Here is a 27,211-nt window from a genome sequence, read left to right on the forward strand (position 1 = left end):
GTGTGAGGACAGTCTTGGTTTGGAAGAGTAGAGAATACCATCTTTAAAAAAAAAAAAAAAATTTCTATTACGGCACAGACTTCCTCTGCAGGCGGATGTTATGCTGTTTTTCACAATTTTCTTCTCTGGGACTGTCTAGGGGTCATTCTCAACTGTTACAAAAAGGAAATGTATTATTTTATTGTGAAGACAGGCTGAAGTACCTACTGTTACCCTGTGGAGAAATGAGGTGTTTCTTTTGTTAAAATATGAATATTTGGATGTTAAACATGGTGGTTCTGGACGTTGGAGGAGATTTCGGGCTATTTGGGTGCTTGTTTGGGACAATTTATCCCATAGAGCCCAAAGTGCTCTCCTGAATTTTTGACACTGCAGTGCTGGGGGTGGGGGTAGTTGTTTTGGATTCTTTAAGGTCTGCGGGAAGAACAACATAATAAATTTTCTTATCACTTGTTTTCTGTTTAGGCTCTGTTTCGGACTGTTTCGGACTGTTGTGGTTTTGTTTTGTGTTCAACTATTTCTAAATTAAAAAAAAAAAAAAAATTTTTTTTTTTTTTTAATTTCTTTATTGAAAATTTTTCAAAACCAAACTAGCAAGGATTTGTGTGTTGCCCTAGAATGTCATCTTTTTAATAATATAATCCAAAGTTTATAGTTTACCTCTGTTCTAAGCAGATTACAATTGGAAGACTGGACATGATTAGGAAGTACAAAAGATTTAAGCCCTGATTCTGCAAAGTGCGTCCTGATTGTCTAATCATCCAATCGGGAGGCACGTTTTCTAAAAAAATGCTCCCCAGGCAGGCTGCCTATATTGAAGGCGCCTCCGGGAGCCTAGGAAGGTTCGCAAGCCCGCCTAAGCTCACCTAAGGCTAGGCGGTAGCCTTAGGCGAACCTAGGTGGCCCTAGCAGAGCGGGAGACGCTTACAATATAGGCTAGCAAAATGCTGGCCTACATGGTAAGTAGACGCAGCCGCTATACTTTATCGCGGCAAGGGATCTCCCTGCCGTGATTAGTATAGCGGCCGCGGCTACGGCTGCCAGTCTCCCCAATCATCCCCCTGACATTTGTGGCAGGAGGGTGCCCAACCCCTCCTGCCGACAACACCCACGATTGCCGGCAGGAAGGTGCTTAACCCTTCCTGCCGGTAGGCCCCACCCCTGATGATTGCGGCAGGAGGGTACCCAACCTCTCTTGCTGGACACCCCCCCAACGACATGCCCCAACCGCCCTCCCCGGACCCCCCCAATGGCCGCCCTGAAGATCGATGGCAGGAGGGTGCTCAACCCCTCCTGCCGGGGGCCTTAGGCATTTGGGCCAATCAGGCTGTAGGATCCTGTGGGTTGGGCAGGGGAGGGGCAGGCCGGACGGTGCAAAGACCCGTCCGGCCAACTTGGAGGTAAGCCTGAGGGGAGGTTCCGGGGTGGGGGTTTTGTTGGGGGGGGGTCAGGCAGGAGGGGTTGGGCACCCTCCTGCCAGCGATCTTCAAGGGGGGCGTCGGGGGGTCCGGCAGGAGGGGTTGGGCTCCCTCCTGCCGGCGATCTTTGAGGAGGCCGTTGGTGAGGTCCTGGGAGGGCGGTTGGGGCATTTTGTTTGGGGGGGGTCATTGGGGGGTCCGGCAGGAGGGGTTGGTTACCCTCCTGCTGGCAATCTTCGGGGGCGGGTTCTGTCGGCAGGAGGGGTTGGGCACCCTCCTGCCACAATCGTCGGGAGGGGGGTGGGGCGGGGAGAGGAGACTATACTAATCGCGGCAAGGAGATCCCTTGCTGTGATTAACTATAGTGGCTGCATCTAAACAAACCCGATTCTGTAACCGGCTTCTGCAACATGAACGTCTGTTACAGAATCGGGTTTACTTTGGGCGGGGTTTTTTTTTTTTTTTTGGATTTGGTATAGGATACTAATTAAAATGACACTAATTAAAATGACAATTCATTGTGCAATTCTAATTTCTGGAAAAGAAATATTTTGATATTGTCCCCGATGCTATAAAAGGTGCCTAGATTGGGGCACCTCGCTGATCCAGGTGGCTAACTTAGGTCCCCTGTTGTCAAGCTGCGTTAGCTTTTACCACTGCAGCCTGTGAGACGCTCAAATAATTTCTATGTGCGTTGGAGCTTTTACTGCAGCAACCTGCAATAAACCCCCCCAAAAAAAACCCTAACGTAGCTCGATAAAAGGGGCCTTAATTTTTTAATTAGTTCAATTGAACACCACCATTTATTTATATCCTATCATACTTTTTAGGTTCAAGATGGTGTGCATCAAGAGGAGCTGTAGGACAGTGAGGTGGTATTACATCAGTTAGATTTGGGAAGGAGTGGAAGATAGTTGAGTGACGGGGCAGTAAGGGGAAGGAGGTAGACGTGTAAGATGAGGTAAGTGATGAGCAGAATTGAAGGATCAGATATTCTTGTCCAATAAGTGGGTTTTTAGTATTTTTCTGAATGAGTTAGTGCGTTCAGGATTAGGTCGCTTAAGGCGCTGTTCCATGTCTCTGCTTGAAAGGAGAAGGTCCTGTTGAGGAATCTTTTGAACAGCAGTGTTCTGTGAGAGACATGGTTAGGGGAGGAGTTGGGTGCCGGTATTTTAGGCCTAGTATCTAGCACCTAAGTTAAATGCCTACTGGTGCCTAACTTGAATTAGGTGCAATTTATAGAATCGCACCTAACTTTGAATGATGTGCGGTAGGTGCCGTTCTTGTAGGTGACTTCTGATTGAAGTGCCATTTCCAGAATCTGGCCCATTTTTCCTAAAATCTTTAATTAGGGGAAGTTGGCCAAATACTTTATCTCTGTCTCTAGTCTAACCATTCAAAATGTGATTGAGCTAGCAACTAATTTCACTCTTATTGCTGTTTACAGATAGGAAAAAAAAATTATACTGGTATTTTTCTTTTTCTTCAGACTTTGGAATTGTAAAACTGAAAATGATCATATAAATTGGTATCTGTAACACTTTTTATAAAGGAAACAAACATGAAAAATTGAAAAAAACTCTGGTTTCTACCAGGAGCCGAAGAAGATTCTCATAGCATTGGGAAACTGGAACAATCAATACCCCATCCCTGAACAGCAATAAACTATTCAGACTAGTCAACTCCTTATTTGACATCAACTCATATAAAAGCTCCCCCACAGATTTTCCACCCTCCCCAACAAACCTAGCCAACTACTTCGCCAAAAAAATTCATAACTTAAAAACCTCTCTTGCAACAAAAAACACCAGCCCACCAACCCACCTACCTACCTACCCCAAACAATGAAGGTTCAACCGCCGACATGACTTGGAATCGCTTTGAAAACCCAGATTGGAACCTATTTTTCGAGCTATACTCTAAATATTCCAAATTCAACTGCCTACTAGATAACTGCCCACCCTCCATCATGAAAATAGCTCCCCCCCTTCAAAGTGGAGCTTTTCAACTGGGTCACTCTCTGTCTGTCCACCGGTTACTTCCCGCTGGAACTCGGCCACATCCTCATATCTCCAACTATCAAAAACCTCAAAGAACCACTCTCCACAGCCACCAACTACAGACCCATTGCCAACATACCCTTCTTCCTCAAAATCATGGAAGGCCTTGTCAACCGGGACCTCATGTCATACCTCGAGAAGTTCGACATCCTTCATGACTCCCAGTCTGGATTCCACACTAACTACAGCACGGAAACCATCCTAGCGTCACTAACCGACTACCTCCTCCAACTATTCTCCCAGGGAAACAGCGCTCTACTACTCCAGTTTGACCTCAGTAGTGCCATTGACCTGGTAGATCAAGTCCATAATGAGGGAACCTACTCCCATACCTAGTCCAACTCCTGTGGAGTTCCACAAGGCTCCCTCCTATCACCTTTCCTATTCAATATCTACATGGCATCACTGGGACACATGTTATCTGCCCAAAAGCTGAAATCCTATGTTTATGCAGATGACATTACAATTGTCATCCCCATCTCCTCACTGTCACAAGAAATAGAACAGCACATCTCTTCAGTACTCACCATGGTCGAACACTGGACCACCCGGTTCAAACTAAAACTAAATCCAGAAAAGACTAAACTCTTCCTTGCAAGTCCCAACCTCAAATTAACGATCACCACCCTACAACTCAACGGTCTAACTTACCCTATCAATCCCACCATCAAAATCCTTGGAGTTATCCTAGATCGCTGCCTGACCTTCGAAGACCACACCAATGCTCAGATCAAAAAATGCTTCTTCACCCTCTGGAAACTCCGTACCATCAAACATCACTTTGACTTCCCCTCCTTCAGACTGCTGGTCCAATCCCTAATCTTAAGCACCCTGGATTACTGTAATATCATATATTTGGGCTCCTACAAGAAAACCATCAAACGTTTGAGACTCATTCAAAACACAGCCGTCCGCCTAATATATGGCTTCAAAAAGTCAGACCATATCAGTCCTTACTACAGAAAACTTCACTGGTTGCCAATAGAAACGAGAGTCATCTTCAAATTCGCCTGCCTCTGCTTCAAAACCTTAACTGGCCTGTCCCCGATATATCTGTCTTATCACTTTGCGTTCCCAGGCACCAATCGAACTCGCAATGCCTATCTGTTTACTTACCCATCCCCAAAGGGATGCACCTACAAAAGATTCCTTAATAGAACTCTCTCATTCCAAGCTGGCAAATGGACAGATTGCCTGACTACCCTCATCTCATCTGCCCCATCTTACTCATCCTTCAGAAAATCTCTCAAATCTTACCTCTATGATAAATTTCTCGAACCCCTCCCCTCCAATTAACCAAACCCTACCACCTCTCCTTCCCCCGATCTCTCCTTTCCTCCCCCCTCAATCCAATACTTCCTTCCCTCCTACTTACCCCTCCCCCCGGCACCCTCCCGTAACTGATACTGGTTGCACTCTCTGGCCATTCACCACTCGGTATCCTCGCTATATATGTAACTATCTTTGCATAGTAATCCACTTAACTGCATTATACAGTCTCTTGCATCATATTGTGCTCTACAAGTCCCTCGCACTGTATTTTCACTGTATAAATATCTCCGCTGTATATGTACAGTTTCTTGCATTGTAAACTGCTCTCAACTGCATAGTACTTTCCCTGGCATTGTATCTTCGCTGTGTATGTACATCTCTTGCATTGAAACCGCTCTGAACTGTTTGTGGTATTGCGGTATACAAAAATAAAGTTATTATTATTATTATTATTAAAAACTAAAGTGCATAAGAAAAATAACTATAATATTATCATTTCTTTGAGGTTGTAGTTAAACCAGTTAAAAATTGCGAGAACAACCAAATTTTCAGGGATTTACAAAATAATTGCATCTAATCTAATCTTTGGTTTATATACCGGATCATCTCCCAGTGGAGCTCGACTCGGTTCACATATAATTAAGACTAGAGTACATAGCAGAAAACATAAGAGAAGGAAGAACGAATTAAAAACTAAAGTACATAAGAAAAGCATAAGAAAAAATAACTATAATATTATCATTTTGTTGAGACTGTAGTTAAACCATTTAAAAATTGCGAGAACAAAGTTTTCTGTTGGTTTGGAAAGAATAAAATGGTGCCCAGATGAGACTTAATGCTACCGGATACAAATTTCCCTTTGTTTTCTTTTCTTTGTTAAAAAAAATGTGCTTAAGGAGCCCTGATTGTCCTCAGAAAACATTCTTATCTATCGCTCTTTTAGAAACCGAGGAGCTGTTACATGATGCTGCAGTGTGGGAAGGCGTTTTCACTTGTAACTCGCGCTTCCGTTGAACAAAATATTGAGTCAGGATGGTGCGTGGTAATATTGCAAGAGGGGGCTGTTCTTGATAAAGGCTAATGGCGAAACATGTTGGCCAGTCCCTTCCCGGCACTAATAAGAATTTAACAGAGTACAACGGAAGTTTGAGTTTTTAAAGTGAAAATGGTTTAAAAGCTACGTTTTTCAAGGCTCTTTATTCATCAAATTTATGGAAAATGTTGGAGCAAAATATCTATGGATTTAGAGCATTTTTTTTAGATAATAATTTAAAATTTAATATAAAAAAGTATAAAATAAAATTAATCAAAAAATATATTAAACAAAAGCAGATAGGCTGATGATGATAATATATGCCTATGGTGATCTGTATTGATCTACAACAGCCACGACAAATAATTGAGGCTGATGGTGGCATATCTGATATATCTGCTAAATAATAGGATGCTTTGAAGCTGATGTCCTAAGAATAATAATATTGCTATATGTTGATTGACGATTTAACTGCTTGGCAATATAAAGAGTCAGTAATTTACAGTGGCTATTATAGAATTCTGTAGCAGTGTCGCAGCTGACGTAGAAAAATTGAATTGAATCTTTATCTGGGACAAGCAAAGCTGGGTTGTTATAGGCCATATCTCATTTTAGCAGGGCAAGTTAACACACTAGTTCTATCACTTGCGAAAGTGCCATAATAAACTCTTAAGCACAATTCTATAATGCAGCACATACACGGTTGAGTAACATGGTTCATAAACAACCCCGCGAAAGACAAAGGTGCACGCCGACAACTGAGTGCAAGATGGGGGTGCGCGCCGAAGAAAATTACAGTTTTTAGGGGCTCCGACGGGGGTTTTTGTTGGGGAGCCCCCCCAGTTTACTTAATAGAGATCGCGTCGGCGTTGTGGGGGGTTTGAGGGGTTGTAACCCTCCACATTTTACTGTAAACTTAACTTTTTCCCTAAAAACAGGGAAAAAGTTAAGTTTTCAGTAAAATGTGGGGGGTTACAACCCCCCACAACGCCCCCACAACGTGGCGCAATCTCTATTAAGTAAAGTGGGGGGGGTTCCCCCCCACGCCCCCCCCCCCCCGTCGGAGCCCTAAAAACAGTAATTTTCTGCGGCGCAAGCCTCCACACTGCGCTCAATTGTCTGCGCGCGCCTTTGTCCCGGCGCGCTTTTGACCTGACACCGAGTAACATTATGACCACCACCTACCTCTGATATCAGGGATGCACAGCCAATGAACAAATGCATGTGTCGGCGCACAGACTTCATGGGTATATAGGGTGGGATGTCAGCAAGTTGCCATCATAGCAACTGTGGCTGTCATGGGGGGGGGACAAGTGCGATTTTATCAGACATTGAAAAAGGCATGATCATAGGTTACTGAGGCAAGGGTGGCAGCATTTTGTTAACAGCGGTGTTTGTGAACTGTTCATGGGCTGCTGTGATTAAAGTGTACCAAAAGTGGACAAATAGAACTTTTTCGACGACCCAACTTAGTAACGGGAGGGGTGAGGGGGGGCGGGGGGGCAGCACGAAGCAATGATGCAAGAGGTGAATGTCTGCTGCGCAGGTTGGTGTGGGCTGATCGGCCGCATTACCGAAAGGATGTGCTGAGACTAGAGTCGGTCCAGAGAATGGCCACCCGGATGATCGCGGGTCTCAAGGATCTCCCGTACGAGGAAAGGCTGGATAAATTACAGCTCTACTCACTCGAGGAACGCAGAGAGAGGGGAGACATGATCGAGACGTTCAAGTATCTCACGGGCCGCATCGAAGTGGAAGAAGATAACTTTCTTCTCAAGGGTCCCACGGCAACCAGGGGGCAACCGTGGAAAATCAGGGGAGGGAAACTGCACGGTAACACCAGGAAATTCTTTTTCACTGAAAGAGTGGTTGACCGCTGGAATAGTCTTCCACTTCAGGTCACTGAGGCCAGCAGCGTGCCTGATTTTAAGGCCAAATGGGATAGACACGTGGGATCTATTCACTGAGTTAGGTGGGGAAGGGTCATTGCGGTGGGCAGACTAGATGGGCCATGGCCCTTATCTGCCATCTATTTCTATGTTACCGTGGAGCAACTTGCCAACCAAACGAACCAGGAGGCTTCGATATGTGTGTCCAAAATGACTGTGCAGCAAACCCTGCTGTGATTGGGGCTCTGGAGCAGACGGCTAGTGACTGCACCCATATTCACGAGGGTTCATCGCAAACTGGCTGCAATTTGCACATGAGTATCGTCATTGGACTTGCACCGACTGGCATAGGGTTGCTTTCTCCAATGAGTCACGTTTGATTTCCATCGAACTGATGGACGTTGGCATGTTAGGTGTGAAACCACCGAGAACAAACACCTAGCAACCATTGGTGGACATACACAAGCTGGTGGTGGCAGCGTTAGGGTCTGGGGAATGTTTTCTTGTGGTATGGTCTGGGTCCCTTGATACCTCCTTGAAGGCACTCTCAACTGATATGGATATCTCTCCATCCTTGCCAATCAAGTACACCTGTCCATGTTGATGGTCTTCCCTGTGGCTGTTGGGATCTTTCAGCAGGTCAATGCGACATGTTATACCGCCAGAATTGTTTGCGAATGGTTCGCAGAGCACAACCAAGACTTCCAGCTACTTCTCTGGCCTCCAAATTCCCCAGACCTTAGCCCAATTGAACACATTTGGGACTACCTCGATCAACCAATGTTCAACCGGATCCACCGCCACGTACCTGCCACCGCCACGTACCTGACTCAACTGTATAAATATAAGGGGTGCCGGTCTCAGTTACAGAATTCTGTAACTTACCCTTGCCCTGTCACATTTATGCAACTGCAGTTACAACAGTTTTATGATTGCTGGAGTGCCTAAATGGAGGTGCTCAGTTGTAGAATTGATCCCTCGTGTGTGTGCTGCTGAAAATACATTCCTATACTTATATTGGACTCATTGTCTACATTTGTTTGGCTTGGCCACTCCACTCTAGGTTTTGGATGTCCAGACCAAACATGTAGACTAGATACATTGATGCTCAGTATTGGTGCTTACATGTGTGGGCCTGCCTCACAACAACTTTCTCACACATTTCTGCATGTATGAAACCCGAGTGTACATATGGCTTCATAAATGCATATCTGCTAAAAATGAAGCCAACAAAACTAATCCCCTCAAAGGAATAAAACCAAAAAGGGGAAAAAACTCACTTAATATATAGTTAATTGTCACCATACGCACTACACACAGGATAGGAAGAGCCTTGGAAAAATACACAGGAGTCATAGAGGCAGTATAAGAACTTTCAAAAGCTTCCTTACTTCAATCAACGGCATAAAAATCCTCTGTTACATTAAGCAATTTAAACATTCTTCTGTTTTCAAAAATTTCTCAATATCGAAAAGTTTGAAAAACGTTTTTAATTTCAAAACTCTTAAAATGTTGAACAGTTTCATAGATGGCTATTCCCGTAACCACAATGGAGAGGTTATAAATCCATAACTGTCCATCAGTAAATCACAAGCTATTCCTTTAGTTTATTTTTTATGAGGCAATATGCATAAAAAATCCCAAAAAGTGGAGATGATGTACTTAACTTTTATAAGTCCAAAGCTGTCTTGCAGTGTCTCAAAGTCTTTCAACCAGTAACGGTTCCACTTCTAGCAATCTTCGCCTACTCCCAAGCAGCACTGGTCTGGTACTGTGCCACTTGAAAATTTCTTTGTATTTGGACAGATTTGATGCCTAGTATATAGATATGCATTGTTTGCTTCTGCTTAAATTCTGCTTTGTTGCCCTGATGTGTTTCTGATCTTTCCTCTGGCAGGTGCTCCCACAGGCCCTCATTTGGGAGAGGACTGCAGCCACTGGCAGCTCCATGCTCACTACTACCCACCCCTTCTCCGCTCTGCTACAGTCCGTAAGTTCTTTGTGGGCTATGAAATGTTGGCACAGGCTCAACGGGACCTGACTCCAGAACAGGTGCGGAGAATCTACTGTGAATTGGCGTGCATGTGGCTTCGTTGGTTTCTGGGAATACATGGCTATGTCAAGTAGACAATTGTTGCCATCATAGAAGTGGAATTTTATGATTACAAATTATCACCGAGGGAAGCTGATCACCGACTTCCTCTGATACAGATTAGAGAACGACAAGGTGATGGTTACCCACGGGTAGCCATGGGTAACCCACTGTAACAGGAGAAACAATTAACTGGTGCTGCAGGTACAGGTACAAGGCCATTCACCGTCCCACTTTGTGGAATGGTGAATGGCCTTGTCACCGTAGTAAAGGATCTGCCAAGTTGCCACCCTTCCTTCCCCTCCAGATCAGCATCTCTCCTCCTGATCACATGTGCAGCAGCCGCCCTCCCCCCCTCGGAAGTCCATCCACCCTCCCTATCACGGGTGGAACAGTCCCCCACCCTCGCACCCAATGTGTTTGCTGCCAGGGATTCCATTTATAAACAGGCTCCCCTCTGCCGAAGCTGAAACGAGGGCTTCCCTCCAATGTCAGAGCAAACGTGGCTGACCTGGAAGCCACTGGCAACATTCCTGGAAGCCATCGGTCAGCCATGTGCAAGAGCTGCTGCCTGCTGTCCCGGCAAACAAGTGCGGCTGGCGCTGAAGACAAGAAGGAGTAGCCAAGCTGGAAGGAGGTCGGTCGAGGTAACTGGGATTCCCGGCTGACCAGAAAGGCTTCTCTCTGACATCAGAGGGAAGCCCTCGTGTCTGCTTCGGCGGAGGGGGGCATGCCCAGCTGGATGGTCCTGAAGGGAACAAGTAAGGGAGAGAGGGGATAACCTGGGACAAAGGGAGAAAGGGGGAGGGGGGGAAGGAGCGCATTGGGACATGGGAGGGACACAAATTTGGGACAAAGACTGGAAGGCAGGGAGGAGGACACAAACTCGGGACACAGAAGGAAGGGAGGAGGCATGAACTTGGGACACAAGGGAGGAAGGGGGGGCACTAACTTGGGGCATAGGAGGGAGGTAGGAAATAGAAAGGGAGAATTGTTGGGTATGTAAGTGAGAGGGAAAGAGATGGGGCACATGGGGAAAGGAAAATTGTTGGGCATAGAGAGAGGAGTGAGGTAGAGATACATGGGGAAGAGAAGGATGAGAGGGAGAAATGTTGGATATGGTAATGGAGAGGGAACAGAGGGACAGATTGAAGGGAATGCAAGGGGGAGGAATGTTGCTCTGGGGATGGGGACAAATTATTTCCCCGTGTCATTACAGATGCCTGCTCTTAGATACAGTTCTCATTTTAATGAGTGGTACTGTTAAAACATTACCACTTGTATCTATGGCCATCATCTAGCAATGGCCAAAAATACAAGGGAAGATTGTAGCATTGCAGCATTCTAGGATACACCAGGACACTGGGGAGATGGCCATTTGTAAACTAACTTCCTGAATTTGAGTGGCACCTGGCATTTCAGCATCCTGTTCTATGAGGGTTCATCAAAATGTTTCCACACTTTCATATTTTTTGCGCTCAACCAAAAACGCTGTTTTCTGATGACATTAAGAAGTTAGTAAGACGCTGGGAAAAATGCATCGCAAAACAGGGTGATTATGTGGAAAAGCAAAAACAGGGAGATTATGTGGAAAAGCAAAAACAGGGTGATTATGTGGAAAAGCAAAAACAGGGAGATTATGTGGAAAAGCAAAAACAGGGTGATTATGTGGAAAAGCAAAAACAGGGTGATTATGTGGAAAAGCAAAACAGGGTGATTATGTGGAAAAGCAAAAACAGGGTGATTATGTGGAAAAGCAAAAACAGGGTGATTATGTGGAAAAGCAAAAACAGGGTGATTATGTGGAAAAGCAAAAACAGGGTGATTATGTGGAAAAGCAAAAACAGGGTGATTATGTGGAAAAGCAAAAACAGGGTGATTATGTGGAAAAGCAAAAACAGGGAGATTATGTGGAAAAGCAAAAACAGGGAGATTATGTGGAAAAGCAAAACAGGGTGATTATGTGGAAAAGCAAAACAGGGTGATTATGTGGAAAAGCAAAAACAGGGTGATTATGTGGAAAAGCAAAAACAGGGTGATTATGTGGAAAAGCAAAAACAGGGTGATTATGTGGAAAAGCAAAAACAGGGCGATTATGTGGAAAAGCAAAAACAGGGCGATTATGTGGAAAAGCAAAAACAGGGCGATTATGTGGAAAAGCAAAAACAGGGCGATTATGTGGAAAAGCAAAAACAGGGCGATTATGTGGAAAAGCAAAAACAGGGCGATTATGTGGAAAAGCAAAAACAGGGCGATTATGTGGAAAAGCAAAAACAGGGCGATTATGTGGAAAAGCAAAAACAGGGCGATTATGTGGAAAAGCAAAAACAGGGCGATTATGTGGAAAAGCAAAAACAGGGCGATTATGTGGAAAAGCAAAAACAGGGCGATTATGTGGAAAAGCAAAAACAGGGCGATTATGTGGAAAAGCAAAAACAGGGCGATTATGTGGAAAAGCAAAAACAGGGCGATTATGTGGAAAAGCAAAAACAGGGCGATTATGTGGAAAAGCAAAAACAGGGCGATTATGTGGAAAAGCAAAAACAGGGAGATTATGTGGAAAAGCAAAAACAGGGCGATTATGTGGAAAAGCAAAAACAGGGCGATTATGTGGAAAAGCAAAAACAGGGCGATTATGTGGAAAAGCAAAAACAGGGCGATTATGTGGAAAAGCAAAAACAGGGCGATTATGTGGAAAAGCAAAAACAGGGCGATTATGTGGAAAAGCAAAAACAGGGCGATTATGTGGAAAAGCAAAAACAGGGCGATTATGTGGAAAAGCAAAAACAGGGCGATTATGTGGAAAAGCAAAAACAGGGCGATTATGTGGAAAAGCAAAAACAGGGCGATTATGTGGAAAAGCAAAAACAGGGCGATTATGTGGAAAAGCAAAAACAGGGCGATTATGTGGAAAAGCAAAAACAGGGCGATTATGTGGAAAAGCAAAAACAGGGCGATTATGTGGAAAAGCAAAAACAGGGCGATTATGTGGAAAAGCAAAACAGGGTGATTATGTGGAAAAGCAAAACAGGGTGATTATGTGGAAAAGCAAAACAGGGTGATTATGTGGAAAAGCAAAACAGGGTGATTATGTGGAAAAGCAAAACAGGGTGATTATGTGGAAAAGCAAAACCAGGGTGATTATGTGGAAAAGCAAAACCAGGGTGATTATGTGGAAAAGCAAAAACGGAGATTATGTGGAAAAGCAAAAACGGAGATTATGTGGAAAAGCAAAAACGGAGATTATGTGGAAAAGCAAAAACAGGGCGATTATGTGGAAAAGCAAAAACAGGGCGATTATGTGGAAAAGCAAAAACAGGGCGATTATGTGGAAAAGCAAAAACAGGGCGATTATGTGGAAAAGCAAAAACAGGGCGATTATGTGGAAAAGCAAAAACAGGGCGATTATGTGGAAAAGCAAAAACAGGGCGATTATGTGGAAAAGCAAAAACAGGGCGATTATGTGGAAAAGCAAAAACAGGGCGATTATGTGGAAAAGCAAAAACAGGGCGATTATGTGGAAAAGCAAAAACAGGGCGATTATGTGGAAAAGCAAAAACAGGGCGATTATGTGGAAAAGCAAAAACAGGGCGATTATGTGGAAAAGCAAAAACAGGGCGATTATGTGGAAAAGCAAAAACAGGGCGATTATGTGGAAAAGCAAAAACAGGGCGATTATGTGGAAAAGCAAAAACAGGGTGATTATGTGGAAAAGCAAAAACAGGGCGATTATGTGGAAAAGCAAAAACAGGGCGATTATGTGGAAAAGCAAAAACAGGGCGATTATGTGGAAAAGCAAAAACAGGGCGATTATGTGGAAAAGCAAAAACAGGGCGATTATGTGGAAAAGCAAAAACAGGGCGATTATGTGGAAAAGCAAAAACAGGGCGATTATGTGGAAAAGCAAAAACAGGGCGATTATGTGGAAAAGCAAAAATAGGGCGATTATGTGGAAAAGCAAAAACAGGGCGATTATGTGGAAAAGCAAAAACAGGGCGATTATGTGGAAAAGCAAAAACAGGGAGATTATGTGGAAAAGCAAAAACAGGGAGATTATGTGGAAAAGCAAAAACAGGGAGATTATGTGGAAAAGCAAAAACAGGGTGATTATGTGGAAAAGCAAAAACAGGGAGATTATGTGGAAAAGCAAAAACAGGGTGATTATGTGGAAAAGCAAAAACAGGGTGATTATGTGGAAAAGCAAAAACAGGGTGATTATGTGGAAAAGCAAAAACAGGGTGATTATGTGGAAAAGCAAAAACAGGGTGATTATGTGGAAAAGCAAAAACAGGGAGATTATGTGGAAAAGCAAAAACCAGGGTGATTATGTGGAAAAGCAAAACCAGGGTGATTATGTGGAAAAGCAAAAACGGAGATTATGTGGAAAAGCAAAAACGGAGATTATGTGGAAAAGCAAAAACAGGGTGATTATGTGGAAAAGCAAAAACGGAGATTATGTGGAAAAGCAAAAACGGAGATTATGTGGAAAAGCAAAAACGGAGATTATGTGGAAAAGCAAAAACAGGGAGATTATGTGGAAAAGCAAAAACAGGGAGATTATGTGGAAAAGCAAAAACAGGGTGATTATGTGGAAAAGCAAAAACAGGGCGATTATGTGGAAAAGCATGTCATTTTGCTTTTGAGATATTTAATAAATAGTGTTTAAAATAATAAGTGAGGAAACGTTTTGAAGATCCCTCGTATAATTTTTTTTTTACCAATTCAACCAAGAGCTCAAGGTGGTTTACGGTTAAATGACTTCCAATTAGGAAGCCAAATCATGCCACACAGTCTTAGCATTAACATCAGGCTCTATTCTAGCTTGCTGTTAGGGGGTTAATGAGCGACTGTCAATTTTCCAGAGTATTTTGAGCAGAGCAAAGAGGAAGTAATTGGTGCAAAAATTAGATAAACTTTCTGTATGCCACTAGGCAGCGGAGCGCCTGAGGAACCTGCCTGAGGAGCATTACAAGCTGAAGCAGACGGGGACGGCACAGTAGGAAAGAGCTGGTGGAAGCACTTCGTCACTGGCAAATGAAGGAAGAACCTCGGCTGCTGTGCAATGGGTCAAGTCTCGTGGGATTGTCTGCTGATGGCTTTCAGCTGGCAGCACAAGGGGTTGGAGGATTGGTTCCTACACACTTTTATTTGAGATTAGAGAATGACACGGCGACAAAATTCATCACCGTCCCCGTGGATAACCGCGGGAAACCATTTTCATGTCATTCTTTAAGGAGAGAGGGAAGAATCAGAGTATGAATGGCCCCAACCACTGACCCGCAAGCTTTGCTTTGAAGAATACTGGTGTAGAAGGACTGAGGCTGAAACAGACACTACAGAATGACAGTCTCTGGTATCCAGAGCAGATATTGTGATCTCATAATGCCTCATTCCACCAGTGCCTAAGAGCCAATCACATCAGTGATGTCACAGTGGCTTCATTATCCTTGTTTTTAACTAATCGGGTGGGGGGGGGAGGGGGGAGGGAGGTGAGAGTTGTTAGAATCATCCAGGGCAGGAGGGATTCCTCCTATCCTAGCTCACTGCTGGACCACCAGGGCTTACGGTAGGCCTGGTGGAGGGCTGCAAAGAGGCATCGGGGGAGAGGGGGGACAAGGTGCAAAGCCAGGGAGGGAGGGAGGGAGGGAGGATGGGGTGCAGAGCTGGGCAGTGTAATGTAATGTGGGAGGGGGGCTGGGTGCAAAGTCTGGCAGGGCACATGAATATAATCCTCCCCTCCCCCCTTTATATTTTAGTCAACCCTTTTCCTCCTTTTGGGGGGGAAGGGTTAACTCGGTTTGTATTTGGGTTGGTTTATATTTGAATATATACAGTATTAGAGGATGATTGTGCCACTTACGTGGTTAGTTAACTTATCTGGATTGTGTTTAGTTTTGGAGCCTTACCTCAGAGAAGGGCCATCTATATCCTTCCAGGACTGATGATTCAACTATGCTCAAATGGTGAGAGTCTACATTTCGAGTCCTATGAAATGAGGGGGGGCTGATGTAATAGAGGCATTTAAATACCTAACAGGTGTTAATGAGCTTCTGAAAAGGCTTGAGCATGAAATGTCTTCCACCAGGGCTGTGGTAGCAATTAAGTAGTAATGGAATTTGAGGGCATGGAAAAAGCAGAGAAACATGATGGCAGATAAAGGCCAAATGGCCCATCCAGTCAGCTCACCCACAGCATCCACTATCTCCTCCTCTTCCTATAGGCTAAGGCTCTTTACGTCTGCATTGTGAGGTCATAGAGCTTTATGGTTATAGACACATTGTAAAAACATGGGCCAAATGGCCCATCCAGTCTGCCCACCCGCAGCATCCACTATCTCCTCCTCTCCCTATTGGCTAAGGCTCTTAACATTTGCATCTCCTCTTCCTATAGGCTAAGGCTCTTTACACCTGCATTGTGAGGTCATAGAGCTTCATGATTATAGAAACATGATGGCAGATAAAGGCCAAATGGCCCATCCAGAGCATCCACTATCTCCTCCTCTCCCTATTGGCTAAAGCTCTTAACATTTGCATCTCCTCTTCCTATAGGCTAAGGCTCTTTACACTTGCATTGTGAGGTCATTGAGCTTTATGGTTATAGAAACATGATGGCAGATAAAGCCCAAATGGCCCATCCAGTCTGCCCATCCATTGCATCCACTAGCTCCATAAGAGATTCTCTGGACCGACTCCATCCTGTTTATATCTTTTTGAAGGTTCTGTCTCCAGAATTGTACACAATATTCTAAATGATGTCTCACCAGAGTCTTGGACAGGGGCATCAATACCTCCCTTCTTCCTACTGGCCATACCTCTCCCTGTGCACCCTAGCATCCTTCTAGCTTTGACCGTCACTTTTTCAACCTCTTTGGCCACATGCTATCGCACCCAAGTCCTATTCCTCTTTCGTGCACAAAAGTTCTTCACCCCCTAAATTGTACTGTTCCTTTAGGTTTTGCAGCCCAATTGCATGACTTAGCATTTCATAGCATTGAATCGTAACAGTTGACAAAATTTCAGATCATTCTTCAAGCTTCGCTAGATCTTTATCATGTTGTTCACACCACCAGGGTGTCTATTGCAGGTTTTGGCATCCTCCGCAAAGAGGCAAATCTTGCTTGACAGCCCTCCTGCAATATTGCTTCCAAAAAAATGTTAAAAACAGGCCCAAGAACTGAATCTTGAGGCATATCACTGGTAACATCCCATTCCTCAGAGGTTCCTTGTTTACTAAATGTGGCAAAAACAGTGGCACTTGGTGACAAGTGTTTGAGAGTTTATAGCTCTGTAGTCTGATTTGGTAGTGGGGATCAGAGCCACTTAGAATATGATAAAATCAGAAATATTGCAAGTCAGTATTGTGGCTGGGAGGCCTGGCAGGCTGTGACGGTTGAATAAACTGCAGATGGGACTGTCTGGAAAGCTGCTTTTTCTCTAGAAATATGTGAGAATATAAGTGCTCATTTAACCAGGCTTTTCTTGGCAGACTACATAAAGGACTTGAGAGGCTTATAGCAGCTATTTAGATCATTCTGTGATGAAACCAAACTAACAGCTGGATCTATCTGGCATGTTGGATATTCTGAAATAACTTAGTTCTAGCAGAAATGCAATTGCTTATGGAGGCAGGTCTGTCTAGCAGGCTACACAAGGAACTTTTAGCAGGCTGGATATTGAAGACCCTAGGCCTTCACAGACAGACCACTCGACTCCCTTTATGCTGGTTTAAACATTATGAGTTTAATAATCAAATGGTAGCTTACAGGAACAAATCACACAGCATACAGAGTGATAGAGCATACATCAGGCTGTTATTCGCGGTTTTGGGAAAGTGCCGTCGTTTTCACTATTGAAACCGTGAATAACTTTTCAGGGGCAGGCAAGCAAGCAGCGATTTCATGCATGCTGGGAAGAAGCCTTTCTCTCTAGGGATGCTGGGAAGCAGAGTTTTTCTCAGTGCACATTGGGAAGCATGGAAGCAGCAAATTTGTGGGAGAAAGCATGGCAGCAGCGATTATCAGAGTTACAGTAAGGTAATGGTAAGTGATAAACTTTTTTATTGGTACTGTACAGTAAAAGGAAAAAACTTTAGTGATGATGTTTTGGGGGGGCGGAGTCAGCAGCCGAAAAATCGCGAATAAGCGAAACCGCAGATACGGAAACCGCGAATACGGAGGGAGAAGTGTACAGACAACTGAAATGGTAACAATAAGAAGTTCAAGTCTGCCTCCACGGGAGAAAGAGTCCTTACCAGTTTGTACTGTACCTTCCACTCTCCCCCCCCTATAAGTGCAAGCATTTCAAAATGATTGGGGAAGGGGGGGGCAAAATCCCCAATTATAAATTACTTTCCTAGAACACAAATCAAGCTTGCTCAATGCTAGAGGGTGCTCAGCACCCACAGACTTGGCTCCTATACCCCCAACTTCCCACTCTTTCTGGCAGATGCCTGCTGCTCTGAGGTCCAAAAATACTACCTTTTCTCATACCGGAAGTCATCTCATCTAGAACATGGATCAAGGCCATCCCTCCTCCTCCACATTGCCCAAAAAAGAATATAGCGCTAAAGTTTCCAAGTTTATTATTTCTTTGATATACTGTCCATCAAAATTTATCTAGACCAGGGGTGTCCAATGTCGGTCCTCGAGGGCCGCAATCCAGTCGGGTTTTCAGGATTTCCCCAATGAATATGCATTGAAAGCAGTGCATGCACATAGATCTTATGCATATTCATTGGGGAAATCCTGAAAACCCAACTGGATTGCGGTCCTCGAGGACCAACATTGGACACCCCTGATCTAGACGGTTTACATTCAATAAAAAATGAAAAACAAAGAGGGAAAAAAAAAGAAAGAAGAAAGAAATAAAGATACCTAGCTGCCCCCTTCTGAGCAGATTCCGTACGAATATAAGGAAGTTCTTCATCCAGAGAGTGGTAGAAAACTGGAACACTCTGCCGGAGTCTGTCATAGGGGAAAACACCCTCCAAGGATTTAAGACAAAGTTAGACAAGTTCCTGCTGAACCAGAACATACGCAGGTAGGGCTAGTCTCAGGGCGCTGGTCTTTGCCGCGTGAGCGGACTGCTGGGCATGATGGACCACTGGTTTGACCCAGCAGCGGCATTTCTTATGTTCTTAGATCATGTTAAAAACACCATGAGAGCTTTGTTGGCCTCAGTGGCCCTTCCATGGGGAGTAATAGTGGCCACAGCACAGCATTCTCCCTTCTCTTCTATCCAGTATTTGACTTTCTCTCCCTCTTTCCCTCTCTCTTCTGTACAGTATCAACCCTCTGACACATCCCTTCAGCAGCAGTGATTCCTCACCATGTCCTCGGTATTCACATTGTCTTCCCCTGGCCTCCTTCATCTTTCTCTTCCTGCCCTCTTGCAACCCCAAAGAACTCTTCCTCTCCTTTCCTCCTCACAACCCACGTTCCCGTTATACTTCCTCTTTCCTCCACTCTCTGCTCAGCATCGCCCTCTCCTCCTTTTACACAATATCCCTGTTTCTCTCATCTTTTCACACTTGCTCAAGCACCGTGCACCCTTCAGCAGCAGAAGCTCAGATACATCACTCACTACTATCCCTATGGCAACTTTCTGTCCAGTGCCCCCTCCTGATACACTCACACCCCACCCTCTTGCTTTTGTATAACCCCTAGATGAAATTAATTGGGGATTTGTTTTGTGAATCGCGTCCCTGCCTACTTTGCATGCCATTCCCCTCATTTGCATGCGCGGATCGGAATCAGATCGGCAGAGAGGTAAGTGAATCGGGCCAGTAAAATCTGGTTGCAAAACAATCAGTTTGCTTAGTGAATCTAGCCCTAAGTCTTATGTCCCATTGTCTAATTGTCAGCTGTTCTCCAACTCCAGCCGAGTTTCGAATACGTGATCAGGGAGAACAAACGACCTGCCAATCCTGACACTTTCTCACACCCTCGCCCTCCTGCTTCTATATAACCTCTCCTAGTTCAATTGATCTCAGGTCTTGCTGTTTAGCTGTATTTGTTTCCTTTCATTTGTATTCTTTGACACTTTACTATTGAAAGATATGTTTGTCATCCTTGCTTGTCAAGACTCTAACCTCCTGGGGTGACTTTAAAGTTGAGTACTTCCTGAATGTTGCTTATTAGCTGCTACAAATATGATTCACGTAAACAATGCCGTTGTCCAGGGTCGATAACCTATAGTCTAATGCAGGGGTGTCAAAGTCCCTCCTCAAGGGCCGCAATCCAGTCGGGTTTTCAGGATTTCCCCAATGAATATGCATGAGATCTATTTGCATGCACTGCTTTCATTGGATGCTAATAGATCTCATGCATATTCATTGGGGGAAATCCTGAAAACCTGACTGGATTGCGGCCTTCGAGGAAGGACTTTGACACCCCTGGTCTAATGTGTCTAAACGTATACATATGCGTTTTTATTTTAGAGGAGTCTGGAAGCCAGCGCTAGTGTCACATGCTCTAGAAGAAGATAGATTAATCTCTGCTGGGTAAGGACACTGTGAAGCTTTACTCAGGTTTGGCTCATCTGTCACTGTCTGTGACAAAAGGGCTCCTTGATTACCAATGAACCGATAAAGAATATCTCAAATCCTTTCCTCTCGTTCACGTCTTGGGGATTGGTGGTTATGAATTGATTGTATAAAGCGTGTTATGTAAGGTACTGTGCAGAAGATGAAGATAAATGGACTTGATTTTTAAAGAGACAACTGGAATCATACATTTAAAAGTAGCTGTCAAAAAGTACAGCCACCTCTGGTGTAGAAACTGATTAGCAGTTACCTACATGTCAGTACATTGCATCACAGCAGGAGAGGATGCAGCCCTGGTGGGGGGGAAATCAATTTTACAGTGTGGATTTTAGATTCATTTATTCACCATCCAAACTAGAAGGGAGTTTCTTGTAGGTTTAATGTACAGTGCTGTATACATCTAAGAGAACTGTGGAAATGATTAATATCAGTAAGCGAGTCACGATTCATTTACACGAGTTATTCCCCGTGCAAAGAGGCTCACAATTTGTTACACACAGAAGGGAATGTTAGCAGTAAAAGGCAGGGTACGGTTTCTACTTTCCTGCTCTAACCGCTTGGCTGTTCATCCACTGTGTTTTGGGCGGCACCAACTGAGGGTTCCAAGAAACCGCAGAAGAAGGTGCTCAAGAAAAAGGCAAGTTACGCAGCATGCTTCTTAGCTAAATTATATAAATAATTTTTCAGCTATTGAATGTATGTACAACACCTAACAGGTCTTATGTACAAGTATGACTGAGCAACTGACCCCCCCCCTCCCAATATTTCACTTTTCCTTACATCTGCAAGTGCCAGCATCACTGTTTTAAATTGGATTTATACTGCGCTTGAAATACCTGTGTAGACTAAAACCAGAAAGCTGTGGTTAGTTTAGGACTTCTCTTTCAGAAAGGAGAGTAGATGCAAGGGCATTTCCTGTGGACATAGTGGAAGCAAAAGCTGTTCCAGAATTTAAGAAAACCTGAGAAGGTCACATAGCGACTTAGTAGATGTAATGCAATTTATTTCTTATATACCGCTAAACTCCGTTAGGATTCTAAGCGGTTTACAGAAAATAGACAATAGTGTGCATTAAAATTATAAGTAATATAGGTTTACAGAGAAATATACATTAAAGGATACAATAAAAATAAGATAAATAAATAAAGAATAGGTACTTAGAAATTCCCTTACTGTCCCGAAGGCTCACAATCTAACTAGATGATGGCAGATAAACTGAAATAGCCTATCCAATGTGCCCAGAGGAGTTAGGGTTGCATAGGGTTAAACTAAACCTGAAGCTTATAGACCACATCTTCTCTATAAAGATAGAGCTCAGCGCGGTTTACAAAAAATTTAAAGAAAGGAAAAGATAAGAATTGGTGATTTGTCTTTGATTACACTGATTCAGTCTGGTACATTGTTTTGGTATTTTTGTATACCGCCTTGAAGGTTTAATTAGGCAGTATAAGAAATTTTAAATAAACTTGAAAGTAGAGAGCGCCGAAATTTACATTTTTGAAAATAGCCAAGTTTTCAGATGTTTTTTGAAATAATTGAAAAGAGCCCAAATTACGCAGCTGGACAGGAAAATTGTTCCAAAGCTCAATAGTTTAAAAGTAAAGAGATTTCCCTAATTTTCCAATATAGATAACGCCTTTTAATGATGGGAAAGATAATTTATGCTTTCGGATAGATCTGGTAATATCAGGTCCTGCAGAATTCCAAGATAGAGCAATTAAAGAGGAAGAGTACCATACAAGATCTTAAATGTTAGGCAGTGAACCCTAGAAATTACTGGGAGCCAGTGAAGTTTTGACAAAAGTGGGGAAACATGATCAAATTTGCTTTTGGCTAAGATCAACCTAGCCGCAGTATTCTGTATCTGCTGAAGTCTTTGAAGACTTTTCTTGGTTAGACTTAAATAGACTGAATTACACTAATCCAACCTCAAAAGAATGATTGATTGTACAAGGACAGCAAAATGTTGTTGGCAGAAACATGATCTCACTTTCCTCAACATATGGAGACTAAAAAAACTTTTTTTTTTTTAACCAGAGAATTAAGAGTTACCATATTTAAAATACATATAAAACAAACAGAAAAAATTTTCGGCCTCTTTTACAAAGCCACGCCAACCGCCCCGAAGCCCATAGAGCAGGGGTGTCCAACCTTTTGGCTTCCTTGGGCCGCATTGGCCGAGAAAAATGTTTCTGGGGCCGCGCAAGCACTGCAGCAAGACAGAGAAGGGAGCCGGCGAGACGGTAAACACCCAGGGGCAGCAGAGGAAAACACTGCATCGCCCTTAACCGGAGCCGCACAAAATACTTCACCGGGCCGCATGCGGCCCTTGGGCTGCAGATTGGACACCCCTGCCATAGAGATTTAAAGGGCTTCGGGGCTGTTGCCGCGCAGCAGCTGCTAGCGTGGCTTTGTAAAAGAGGCAATTTAAGTGAATGAAATTTCTCCGTCATTAACACCATTTAGCACTGACAACAGTGAATCAAACATGGTGTTATCAAATGCATCATAGCACTCCCTTCCTGCCTCTTCGAATGTTCAAAATGCATCCGTTGAAAGCCAAAAAAACAAAGAAAAAACACTTATCTTTGCATGGTTTGGGGTGAGCTTCGGCAACTGAATCTACTGTCTATGATGCTTGCGCTACCCTTACAAAGCCTGCAATCCTTCCGAATTATATAGGCAAGACCATACAAAGATAAGTGCTTTTTCTTTCCTTTGTTTTTTGGCTTTCAACTGATGCCTTTTGAACATTCAAGGAGGCAGGAAGGGAGTGCTATGATGCATTTGGGGCTCCTTTTAGTAAGGTGCGCTAGTATTTTTAGCACGCGCTGCCCCCCCGCGCTACGCGTAAAAACTAACGCTAGCTCAATGGTGGCGTTAGCGTCTAGCTAAAACCGCTAGCGCAGCTTAGTAAAAAGGCGATGGTGCGCCCGCATCTGGAATACTGCGTCCAATATTGGTCGCCGTACCTTAGGAAGGATATGGCGTTACTCGAGAGGGTTCAGAGGAGAGCGACACGTCTGATAAAAGGGATGGAAAACCTTTCATACGTTGACAGATTGGAGAAACTGGGTCTCTTTTCCCTGGAGAAGAGGAGACTTAGAGGGGATATGATAGAGACTTACAAGATCATGAAGGGCATAGAGAGAGTAGAGAGGGACAGAAAGAGAGACAGAGAGAAATAGAGAGAGAGAGATAGAAAGAAAGAGAGAGAGAAAGAAAGGGAGAGAGACAGAAATAGAGAGAGATAGAGAAAGATTGGAGAAACTGGGACTCTTTTCCCTGGAGAAGAGGAGACTTAGAGGGGATATGATAGAGACTTACAAGATCATGAAGGGCATAGATAGAGTAGAGAGGGACAGATTCTTCAAACTTTCTAAAAATAAAAGAACAAGAGGCCATTCGGAAAAGTTGAAAGGGGACAGATTCAAAACAAATGCTAGGAAGTTCTTCTTTACCCAACGAGTGGTGGACAACTGGAATGCGCTTCCAGAGGGCGTAATAGGGCAGAGTACGGTACTGGGGTTCAAGAAAGGATTGGACAATTTCCTGCTGGAAAAGGGGATAGAAGGGTATAGATAGAGGATTACTGCACAGGTCCTGGACCTGTTGGGCCGCCGCGTGAGCGGACTTCTGGGCATGATGGACCTCAGGTCTGACCCAGCAGAGACATTGCTTATGTTCTTATGAACCCTTGATGAAAACAAAAGAAACAATCCAACTGGTCTGCAGTGAAAAGCAATCAGAACAAACAAAGAAAAATTGCGGACAAAAGTACAAGATGCAGGCTATATTTATTGGAACAATTATATGTTGCGGTTAGTGTCGCCACCTTTGTACAAACCAGGGGACCCGACACAGTCCGGGTTTTGGTTAACACGCCTTCATCAGGTACAACCGCAACAAGGGAACCAGGGTTGCACTAGAATCGACGTCTCCACTTGCTGTCAAAGCTAATTCCTCTACCTTCAAACGTTGAAGATTTCCTTCTGTGGTGGATTCATGACATTTTTTTCTACAAGAATGCTGTCCGTTCCAGCTTCCGCAGCCTTGCCCTATCGTAACTACCGATGCCAATTAAGCCTGGGGGGACACATTCTCAACAACCTCAAGACTCGGGGTAAGTGGTCAGTAAACGAACATTTCCTGCACATTAATCTTTCAGGGCTCTAAGCAGTTATTTTTAAGCTCTTCAATCCTTCCATCTATGGATTTTCAAACAAAATAAAAACTCAGTAGGCTCAGTCAGAGACTTCACCATCAAGTGAGGTGCATTCCCCTGCTGTCTACGGAGAACATCCAAGAGAACATCACATCATGCATAATGAGACTTCACGCCTGGTCCCTCTCAGTACAGATGAAATTAAATGAATCAAAAACAAAATTACTCTGGCTCGGCCCAAAATTAGCTCACCTGCCCGCCCTCTTCACCCTACCCACAGGCCCTGCTCTACACCTTGAGTTCTCAAGCAAGGTCCTTGGCATCACTATCGACTCCTCCCTTTCCCTCAACGATCACCTGAATTCCCTGGCAAAATCTTGTTTTTTCAGCCTCCACATGCTGAGGAAAGTTAGATCCTATTTTCACCAAAAGCATTTCACCGTCCTTGTACAATCCATCATCCTATCCAAACTCGATTATTGTAACGCCATCTACTTAGGCCTAACGAAAAAAAGTCTTCGCAGACTCCAGCTTATCCAGAACACTGCGGCTAAGCTGATTTTTGCTAAACGCAAATATGACCACGTCTCCCCTCTACTTACCAATCTTCACTGGCTCCCAGTACTTTCCAGAATTCATTTCAAATGCTCCTGCCTGGCTTTCAAGATCATTCACGGCATCCTTCTGCCCCTAATCCCTCTATCCTTCCTCGCCCCGACACCAACTACCACCAGATCTGCCCACAGACATAAACTATCCTTCCCCTCTCTACATGGCATCCTCCACGCAGGTAAACTGGGTAGATCCCTCCTCTCCAAAATCACCGGCCTCTGGAACGACCTCACTGTCCCGCTGCGGAACCTGGACTCCCTCCAACTATTCAGAAAACAACTGAAAACCTGGCTTTTCTCTAGCATATAATAATCTCTTCTCCTGATTACATCCCCTCTTTTTATGCTTTGTAAACTTTCTCTTCCCATATTTTTTAAACTCTGTAAACCGTGTCGAGCTCCACTTCAGTGGAGAAGATGCGGTATATAAACCTAAGGCTTAGTTTAGTTTAGTTACAGGTAAGCAACTTTGCTATTTAATCACAGTTTGTGGAATTGTTTGTCATTTTTTTGTTACATAAGCCCTTTTTGGTAGACCAGCGCAGTGTATTGATGGCAGCTGGGTGAATTACTTGAGATTTGTTAGAAAGAGAAGGGTGGAAAGAGCCTGCAGTGGTGTAATATTAGTTGCCTGCCAGATATCCTTCAATTAAAGGTTTATCAACTATGATGCAGAAGTTGGTAGTACTTATAGACTAACAGACTTATCAAGGCATAAGATTTAGGGAGCAAAATCCACCTGAATCAAATGCAGGAAGAATGACAAAGAATTCAATTAGCTGTACACACAACAGATCTTGAGGGAATTTGGGGCTTACAATGCCATGAATCTTGAAAGGAGAAAGTGTAAGGTTAACATTTGGCTGCAGAAAAAAAAGGATTGAGACGTCCGGGTTTTACTTCTATTGCTTACAATAGAAGTAACACCCAGATGTCTCAATCTGTCCTTTTTCTGGATAAATATTTAAGAGATCTCTTGTGAAAATATAACTATTGCTGTATAAATATACTGGGAAAATAGCTTATTATCTTTTAAAACCAAATGCTCAGAGATGTGTAGCCCTGCCAAGAGCCATAGCAGGACCCATCACCCAATCACTGCGATTGTGGTAAATCAAAAACTTAAGTGTACTTTTTCCAAATCTTACTTTCTAAATATTTGTGAAAAACACCATTTAGCTCTTAAAAAATGCTTAAAGGTCCCTTAAAGATTATGAGCTAAGCGGTGTTTTTCACAAATATTTTTGATATTTAGAAAGTAGGATTTGGAAAAAGTACACTTAAGTTTTCGATTTACCACAATCGCAGTGATTGGGTGATGGGTCCTGCTATAGAGGCATCTCTGAGCATTTGGTTTTAAAAGATAATAAGCTATTTTCCCAGTATATTTATACAGCAATAGTTATATTTTCACAAGAGATCTCTTAAATATTTACACACTGTACCTTGCAAGATCTCCATTTTTCATAATAGTGACAGTTCCTTGGCCCTCTATTCTAAGGCTCCTTTTTCTGGAGCCCTATGGTAACCCTAAGAAACTGGGCCTAAAATATACAACAACACAATCTCTTTTGGGAAATATGAATTCCCCTTCAAATCACACGTCATGAACCTTGTAATACAGCCGGTCTCAACATTTGCACTGATCTCCCAAATCCAAGCAACCTTTGAGAGCTGCTTCTATCATTTGTGACAACTACACTGCTTCTCTCCTTATAGTGAGAAGGCAAGTCTGGTCACAGTTGTTCACAGGGCCCTAGGCCAGGGGTAGGCAATTCCGGTCCTCGAGAACTGGAGCCAGGTCAGGTTTTCAGGATATCCACAATGAATAAGTATGAGATGGATTTGCCGCCTTGAGATGCAAATCTATCTCATGCATATTTATTGTGGACATCCTGAAAACCTGACCTGGCTCCGGCACTCGAGGACCGGAATTGCCTACCCCTGCCGTAGGCAAACATTAAGGGGTCCTCCTACCAGGATTTTGCCTTTCCTATCTCACTGATTTACTTCTCCACCCCATCCATCATTTCACTTCTCCAGATGTAGCAAGGAAAATGCAGAGCCCATCAGTGGGCATGGTGGTGGTAAACTCTAACCTTGTTTTTCTTTTCTCTCGGCGTTCTTCA

The 27,211-nt window shown here is 43.7% G+C and overlaps 1 protein-coding gene across 1 annotated transcript in view; it reads left to right on the plus strand.

Moving 5' to 3' along the window:
• Positions 1 to 15,037, plus strand: part of GALT (galactose-1-phosphate uridylyltransferase) — a 54,551-nt gene extending 39,514 nt beyond the window's left edge. Inside the window, exons 10-11 of the mRNA XM_033935655.1 lie at positions 9,570 to 9,724; positions 14,696 to 15,037. Coding sequence (XP_033791546.1) covers positions 9,570 to 9,724; positions 14,696 to 14,764 — 224 coding nt within the window. The 3' untranslated portion in view covers positions 14,765 to 15,037. The remainder of the gene's footprint in view (positions 1 to 9,569; positions 9,725 to 14,695) is intronic.
• Positions 15,038 to 27,211: the final 12,174 nt, after the last annotated feature.

The sequence above is a fragment of the Geotrypetes seraphini genome, chromosome 1 (genome assembly GCF_902459505.1).
Source record: "Geotrypetes seraphini chromosome 1, aGeoSer1.1, whole genome shotgun sequence".
NCBI lineage: Eukaryota > Metazoa > Chordata > Amphibia > Gymnophiona > Dermophiidae > Geotrypetes > Geotrypetes seraphini.